Source organism: Galeopterus variegatus, unplaced genomic scaffold, assembly GCF_000696425.1.
Source record: "Galeopterus variegatus unplaced genomic scaffold, G_variegatus-3.0.2 Scaffold1777, whole genome shotgun sequence".
Taxonomy (NCBI): Eukaryota; Metazoa; Chordata; class Mammalia; order Dermoptera; family Cynocephalidae; genus Galeopterus; species Galeopterus variegatus.
The window spans coordinates 50764-59009 of NW_007727888.1; the positions used below are offsets into that span (position 1 = coordinate 50764).

Consider the following 8246-nt stretch of genomic DNA (forward strand, 5'->3'; position numbering starts at 1 on the left):
TCTGTCTTTAATGTTGCATCTCCCTCCCATTTTGCCTTTTAATTTTGTTTTTGATGGTGTCCTTAGAGGAGTTTAAGTGTTTCTAGGATCAAATATATCCCTTTTCCTTTTTATGATCCTGTCTTTGGGGTCCATCCAGGGTCTTCCCTCCCTTCAGGACCTGCCGGGTTTTATTTCTTATGCATGAATCATTATATTCACTTTTTCTGTCCCTGTTTTCTGTCACTGCTAACCCCTGGCCCTTTGTTTTGCTGCTCTAGGTGACAACATGTACAGCTGTGAGCGGTGTAAGAAGTAAGTGTGTGCATCCTGGGGTCCCTCCTAAGTGTCCATTTCCCCCTATTTTCCCTGGCCTCCCCCAGAGGCCCTGACCCCAGAAGTGGCCAGGTGGGAGGGCTGCTTGCCTGGGTCCACCCCTCCGCTGGACACTGACATCACTGGCTCGTGCTTCGTCCCCAGGCTGCGCAACGGCGTGAAGTACTGTAAGGTCCTGCGGCTGCCTGAGGTGAGTGGAGCAGCCTTGGCAGGCTACTCCCCGACTCTGCACTGAGGCCCCGTGGAGATTCTGTTGCTTTGGCTGAGAGGCATCCTGGGAAGGGCACAGGGTGCAGTTTTCAGTTTGTAACTCTCTCGGCATGTTTTGTGAGTGCCCAGTGGGAAGCAGGCACGGGAGCCACTGAGAGTGCCACCTTGAGTGAGACTGCTGTGGCCCCTGTGGAGATCAGAGTGGCAGGAGGGGACTCCTCCCGGCCAGGGCTGGCGGGAAGTAAGTGGGGGGAGTGGGGAAGGAACAGAGGGCAAACTCTAAAGCAGGGATGGGTTTGGCTGAACCAGCGGAGGCCGTGTGGCTGGAGCAAGAGAGTGACCCAAGACACGGGCTCCTGGGGTGGTCCTGCGCGGGTTTGGGGACCTTGAGGAGAAGCCTTCTAAAGTCAGTGCCCACAGACTGGTTGTCAGAGTTCTTTGGACATTGAAGTTGATGGGCTGGTGACAGCGTCTGCTTCCCGTACAGACCAACCCAGCTCGCAGGCCAGTCTCCCTCAGTGGCAGAGCCTGTAAGTGATCCATGTGCCTTATGGTGGGCCTGGTCTGGCTTCCATGTGGAATTCTTTGATTGTTCAGGTGGAGTTGGTGGGCATGACCCCATCAGCTGGTCTAGGCCTCCTTGCAAGGCCTCAGCTGTGAGGTTTCTTGTTGTTCCTGCCTACATGAACCTGGAGTGACTGGTGCCTCCTGCTCCCCCTCAGATCCTGTGCATTCACCTGAAGCGCTTTCGGCATGAGGTGATGTACTCCTTCAAGATCAGCAGCCATGTCTCCTTCCCCCTCGAGGGACTTGACCTGCGCCCCTTCCTTGCCAAGGAGTGCACGTCCCAGATCACCACCTACGACCTGCTCTCGGTCATCTGCCACCATGGCACGGCAGGCAGTGAGTCTGGCCAACCACCCTGATGGGCGCCGCCTCCCCCCACCATCCCCTCTTCCAGGTTCCTGTAACCTGCCTGCTGTGCCCCCACAGGTGGCCACTACGTTGCCTACTGCCAGAATGTGATCAATGGGCAGTGGTATGAGTTTGACGACCAGTACGTCACTGAGGTCCATGAGACCGTGGTGCAGAACGCCGAGGCCTATGTGCTCTTCTACAGGTAGGTGTCGTGGGGTCCGGCTGGACAACAGGGAGTGTCGCCTGACCCTTGCCCTGTGACCTGCTGCCGGAAGGGTTTTAAGCCAGGGGAGTGAGGATTTGGATTTTTAACAAAGCCCTCTGGCTGCTGTGGGGAAACCAGGAAGTCAGGCTGGAGATGCTGCAGCAGTCCCCATGGGGGGTGTGGTGTGGCTGCTGAGATGCAGGGGGTCACCGAGGGGTTCAGGAAAGGCACCGGCAGTCTGGCTGGCCCCGGTCACACCACGGTGGGGGGAGGCTCTGCACATGCCCCGGACATGGCACATCTGCTTGCCCTACCTGCCCAAGGAAGAGCAGCGAGGAGGCCGTGCGGGAGCGGCAGCAGGTGGTGTCCCTGGCCGCCATGCGGGAGCCTAGCCTGCTGCGGTTCTACGTGTCCCGCGAGTGGCTCAACAAGTTCAACACCTTCGCAGAGCCAGGGCCCATCACCAACCACACCTTCCTCTGCTCCCATGGAGGTGAGGCACCCTCGCCGTGGCAGGAGTGCGGGGTAGGTGCAGGTGGGCAGGCCCTGGCACTCCCTCCCTGTGCCTTTCTCCGCAGGCATCCCGCCCAATAAGTACCACTACATCGACGACCTGGTGGTCATCCTACCCCAGAACGTCTGGGAGCACCTCTACAACAGGTAAGGTGTCCTGGAGGCCAGCCTGCCTCTATGCTGGCCGGGGCTCGGTGGGCAAGAAGGAAGTGGGAGGAGGATGCCGCAGGACCCCTGCTGTCCTCCAGCTAGGCAGCCCTGCCTTTGGTTGTCTCATTGGTAAAGACACATGGCATTTGTGGGAATACAGTTAGATCCTTCTAGTCACAAAGGACAGAAACGGGCTTGAGCAAAAATGGGAAGTCCTGGGCACTGTGGGCTTGGGCTAGCATGATGGTGGAAGCTGCTGTGGCCTGGGGGCCTCCAGGGTCAAGTCTGTCAACACCAAGAGCAGGTGGCTCTCCCAGGTCTGGGTCACTCTGTGGCTAGGTGGGTAGGCTCTGCCACAGCCACCGGCATGTTCAGACAGTTTGGGAAGGAGGGACCCATAAGGGGTCACTGCCCTGGCATCACTGGCCTGGCTCTGCTGTGTCCAGTAGCAAGACAGGAACAGATCTCCCGGCCCAGCTGCCAGAGGTAGGTCAGAAATGCACAGGGAGATGTGTCCCCACATCCTGTTAGGGTTCCCCAGGCTTGGAACACATACTGTGCTATCTGCAGCCTCCCCATAACGTTGTCCTCAGGGTCTGTCTGGGGAAGCTCTTGGCCAGCACAGCTCCTGCCCCATAGCAGGGACAGGAAGTGAGAGCACCAATCTGTCCTTCTTCCATGAGCAGGTGCTCTGTAGGGTCCTGTGCACATGCAGGAGCCCTTGCCAGCTCTGTGGCACCTACAGTCTGGTGAGGACAACAGATGGCGACACAAGCCATGCAACAGGGTGCTGAGGGGGCACCCCACGGGCAGGGCTGGGGCGTGGCTGCTACCTCTCTTCCCTGGGGCCCGCCCCTCAGGGCTGGTGTTTCTCTCCCTGCTGCTCTGGGTGCAGGTTTGGGGGCGGCCCCGCCGTGAACCATCTGTACGTGTGCTCCATCTCGTGGCTGCTACCTCTCTTCCCTGGGGCCCGCCCCTCAGGGCTGGTGTTTCTCTCCCTTCTGCTCTGGGTGCAGGTTTGGGGGCGGCCCCGCCGTGAACCATCTGTACGTGTGCTCCATCTGCCAGGTGGAGATCGAGGCACTGGCTAAGCGCAGGAGGATTGAGATCGACACCTTCATTAAGGTGCACTGGTGGGGAGGGTGGTGGCTCTGGACACATGGGGACCTGGGACAAAAGAGCCGAGTGCCATCAGGAAGAACGCTCTTCTTCAGCAGTGTTCTGTGGGAGGCCAGCATGGTCAGAGGACTTTTCCTGGCAGGAGGGGTTGGGTTTAGTAAATTCAGGCTCCTCTCCTTGGTGTACCATTGAGCACCTATTAAAAGAGTAGGGTAGATGTGTCTTCTCAACCTTGGCTCTGCTGTTTTGGGCTGAGTAATTCTTTATTGTGGGGGCTGTCCTGCACATTGTTGGATGTTTATCAGCATCCCTGGCCTCTACCCACTAGATGCCAGTGACAACCCAAATCACCTTCAGGCATTGCCCCCTGGGCTGAGAATTGCTGGGCTCCACAAACTGAGTGGGAAGGTGCCAAGATAAGCGGGAAGAGATAAGCAAGCTGCAGAGCAGGACCCACTGGGCAGTCCTGTTTAGAAAAGGGCCTTCTGCAGCAGGAGCCACATGAGGGCAAGGCTCCCAATCACACTCCCTCCCTGCAGCACTGCTTATACTGGGGGGACGCAGGGACCACCTGACATTCAGCAGTGGAGGGCCAGGCAAGAGACACTAAGGAACTCCTGTACTTTGTGGTCATTGAAAAAAGATGCTGTCAGAATAGTTCAAAATGTGAGCAAATAGCCATGTCCTGCTAAGTGGGGAAAGTAGCACCTACCGTGTGATGTCAGCTGGGCTAGAAGACAGTTACTGAAAAGAGATTCACCAGAGCGCTGCCGGCGGTCGTCTCTGAGTGTGGGATTCTTCATTTCTTTGACGTTGTCTGGGTGTTCTCAGTTTTCTACTGTGAGTGTCTAGTATGTTTGTAGGGGTCGGGGGTGAGGACCGGGCAGGGGCGTTTGTGCTGATGGGAGGTGCGAGGCTGACCTGCCCTCGCCCCACCTGCACAGCTGAACAAGGCGTTCCAGGCTGAGGAGTCGCCAGGTGTCATCTACTGCATCAGCATGCAGTGGTTCCGTGAGTGGGAGGCCTTCGTCAAGGGGAAGGACAATGGTAAGTCAAGCAGCCCTGGTGCCTGGCACTTGGCCCGCCCACAGCAGCGGCTGCTGACAGATGAGTGTGCTGCGCAGTGGCCCCTGGATCCTCGCAGGGTGCCCAGGGTCTGTGCCTGCGGCAGGTCTTCGGCGCCACCTCTCTGCAGTGAGCAGAGGACACAGTGCTCTTGCAGTCCCAAGCTGTCTGCTCTCCAGAGCCCGGCCTCCCCCCTGCGGGGAGTGACAGGAAGCCATTGCTCTGCCCTGCCCACTCCACTTCCTGCTGGTGCCCAGGGCAGGCTGTGCTTCCTCCTGCAAGGCCCTTTACTCAGAGGTGTCCTTTGCCCTAAATGATAGATTGTAGTTGATAGATGGGTGTGGCCTCTCAGGAAAGGACCTGGACACTGTGTCATCTGACCCCTTGGCTTTACAGAGGCGGGAATAGGCCCCATCTCTAGGGATCTCCCAGAGTCCCCCCAGTCCCCAGCAAAGAGCAGCATAGCCGGGCTTTGGCCTGGATGTGGCCATCCTCAAGCCTCACACTTGGGCTCCCAGACTGGCACTTGGGGGCCTGGCAGGGTGAGCAGAGCCAGTGGGTTCCGTGCACTGGACATGTGCCCTTCATTTGGAGTGCAAGCACCACTACTGCTTGGGAAGGGAAGGGCCCTCGCTGCCATCCAGTCCCTGCAGGTCAGGGAGGGTGCTGGGGTCATCCAGCGGTGTCCCTAGTGTAGGCCAAGGCAGTCAGGGGAGGCTGTGGTTGAGAACACGGCTCTGGCTTCCTAGCCCTGGTGCGACTCTGGTTTTGCCTCTGCCAGATCTGCCCTGGGCAGGTTACTTAACCTGTTCCAAGCCTCGGTTTCCATCTCCGTAAAGTTCTCGTCTCACATGCTTCCTGGGGATTAAACAAGACAAGATGACACGTGGGGAGGGGCTCAGTGAGCAGCAGCTGTGGGTGGAGATCAGGGCATTGCCCACCCGCCACCGGCTCCTGCCACCACCGTTCTGGAGCCAGAAGCTGTCGAGTGCATCCTAGAGATTACCTCCGCCCATCTAAGGGTGCCGTGAGCCCCTCCTCACTGTGGGACTGACACGGGGGGCTTTTGGTGCTCCAAGGGCCTCACCCGTTAATGACTTCACGCTGACCCTGAGGCCCAGGGCAGCCTCTGCAGGACTGCGGGTGTTGAGTCTTACTTGAGGTGGCTCTGCTGTCTGGAGGGTGGGAGAAGCCCACAGGCACTGAGCCTGAGCTGCATCCATTCCAGAGCCCCCCGGGCCCATTGACAACAGCAGGATCGCACAGGTCAAAGGAAGTGGCCACGTCCAGCTGAAGCAGGGTGAGTCTCACCCGGCTCTGGCCCTGGCCCCTGGGCCAGGCCAGGCTCCCTGCTGCCTCTCCTGGCTGTAGGCTGCTGCCCACTCCTGGTCCTTCTTGGAGCCCCCTTGCCCCTGTCTTAGAGTTGGTCGAGTCAAGGCCCAACGGCTGGCCTCTGTGTGGGTCCTCCAGGCCCCCTACCTCCTACCTCTCACACTACCCACCTCTTCCACCTTCTGATGGCCTTGTCGTGCCCCTTACATCAACCCTGTCCCCTGGGAAACAAGGGACAGCAGCCAGAATTGTGTTCTCTGGGGCCCTCAGCAGAATGACATTTCTCTGGAAAATCCTTAGATTTCCGTCTGACGGCTTTGCATAGAAGCCGGTGCTTGCTGTTCCTGCCCTTGGGGGCCTGGCTCTCTGGAGCCCCCACTGCTCAGGGTGGACCCCTCTTCTCCTCACAGTCACAGCCCCTGGCCCAGGTGTGCCTCTTGTGCCCTGCAGGAGCTGACTATGGGCAGATTTCTGAAGAGACCTGGATCTACCTGAACAACCTGTATGGAGGCGGCCCCGAGATCGCCATCCGACAGAGCGTGGCCCAGCTCCAGGACATGGAGAACCTGCATGGGGAGCAGAAAATCGAAGCTGAGACCCGGGCTGTGTGACATGGGGGGCCAGTCTGTGAGTCACCTGGCTGGGTCCCCTCCTCCCTCTCCAGAGACCCTCTTGTGTCCCTCTGAGTGTCCGAAGAGCGTGTCCCTGAGCACACCTTCCACGAGGCTGCCAGGAAGAAGCCTGTCGGTGGTCCCATCTTGCTGAGTGCCTGGGTGTTCCCACAGGGCCAGCGTCTGCCCCTCCTCCCTGCAGAGGCTGTGCTTGTGCCCAGAAGAGAGGCCGCCGCTGGGGACACCCAGATGTGTAAAGAGGCAGGACAGTGGGTTCGGTCACAGTGAGTAACGCTGCAGCTAGGAAATACATTCACTTCGGCTTTTTCAGTGACCAAGACTCTGACATGAATTTGGGTCTTTGTCCTGGTAGTGCCCACATCAGTCACTCTCATTGTTGTGTCCCCCACGTCTGCCCTCCTGCTAGCTCGGGCCCAGCGTCTGTCCTTGGAGCCTGGTGCCACCCCTCATCAGAGGCTGTGGCCTGGGCCAGAGGTCAGGAACAACTGCTGCTGTACAGGCATTTGCCACTGTGCAGGTGGCCCTGCACCCCAGAGACATGCTGAGGGATGTGGTCAGAGGTGGCCAGTGGAGTGGCTGACCGCTCGGGCCGTGAGGTGCCCCTGCTTGTCCTTTCTGATGGCCCTGCTTCACCCCGCACTTCCTGACTGTGGCCTGAAGACTCTGGACTTCCGAGGGGGTTTGGGTTTGTCAGTGGGGGGTGTTTCTAGGGGTGGCTGGCCCCCTTGCCCCGTCCACTGAGCCCGCTGTGGATTGGCTGTAACTTGCAGCCGAGCGTTCGTCCTCGTGGAATATCTGTCGAGCCCCCACCAGGGCCCCGGGTGATGGAACAGAAATACCTCACATGGCTGTCATTTGCTGCTAGAGCAGCTTCCCTGGGGGCCCGTACTAGAGGGAACATACTTTCCCTTTCTCTCCACACTTGAGCTGTGTAAAGCCCCCGCCCCAGGGAGGTGCACACTGGGGACAGCTCTTACGAGTGGGTCCCTGGAAGTGTCTCGGAGCAAGGCCACAGCTGGGGTGCTGGGAGCTGCTGAGCACATCGAGGCTGGGTCTGGATGAAAGAGCTAGGTCGAGGTGCTTCATCCAGATCAAAGGAGCTGGGGGCAGGGGAAGGTGTCCTGGGTCCCTGCAGCTGCTGTTGCCTCAGTCTCCTCAAAGGGGACAGTGGTAGAAGTTCCAGCAGGCAGTTGCAGCAGAGGCTGAGGCCTCACTTCTGGGATCTCGTTTGACCTGGCTCCTGTCCCTCCCCGCCAAGGCAGGCAGCACGTGGAGTGAAGCAGCAGCCGCTGCTGGAGCTGCTTGCTGTTGGCCTCGGTCCTTTGCAGGCAGCCCCACATTGCACTGCTGGTTTCACCCCATGTCTGCGCGGTCTAGTTTCTGTGCAGAATGTCATAATAAACACAGATGCACTCCCTGCGGCCCACGCTGTTGTCTCTGAGTTCACTGCGGTTAATTTTGTCACTGGAAGGAAAGTGGAGCTCTGCCTGCCATGGGGGAAGGCCTGTCTTTTGCCTCACAGGCCACAGAGCCATAGCAATTCATGTTACAAATGGCTGGGCACGGGCGGGGGCATCAGCATGTCCTTCTGGAACCAGAGACCATCTGGAGGTTGCCTGAGGGAAGTGGAAGAGGAGGCCGAGCTGCTCACGATGCCTGTCAGCGCGTCCTTCCTTCCTGGAACCAGCCCAGGCTAGCGTATGCCATGGGTGGTCCCCACAGGCACCAAGCCACCTGGCCGGACGCAGCGAGCAGGGACTGCCTCTCCCCAGATCCTAGGCTGCAGG

General features: G+C 59.0%; 1 protein-coding gene across 1 annotated transcript in view; it reads left to right on the forward strand.

Annotated features, from left to right (window-relative positions):
* USP20 (ubiquitin specific peptidase 20) overlaps window positions 1–7883 on the forward strand; it is a 42702-nt gene extending 34819 nt beyond the window's left edge. Inside the window, exons 14-23 of the mRNA XM_008578883.1 lie at window positions 261–294; window positions 460–505; window positions 1248–1428; window positions 1519–1645; window positions 1972–2141; window positions 2227–2308; window positions 3328–3436; window positions 4375–4477; window positions 5724–5795; window positions 6278–7883. Coding sequence (XP_008577105.1) covers window positions 261–294; window positions 460–505; window positions 1248–1428; window positions 1519–1645; window positions 1972–2141; window positions 2227–2308; window positions 3328–3436; window positions 4375–4477; window positions 5724–5795; window positions 6278–6438 — 1085 coding nt within the window. The 3' untranslated portion in view covers window positions 6439–7883. The remainder of the gene's footprint in view (window positions 1–260; window positions 295–459; window positions 506–1247; window positions 1429–1518; window positions 1646–1971; window positions 2142–2226; window positions 2309–3327; window positions 3437–4374; window positions 4478–5723; window positions 5796–6277) is intronic.
* Window positions 7884–8246: the final 363 nt, after the last annotated feature.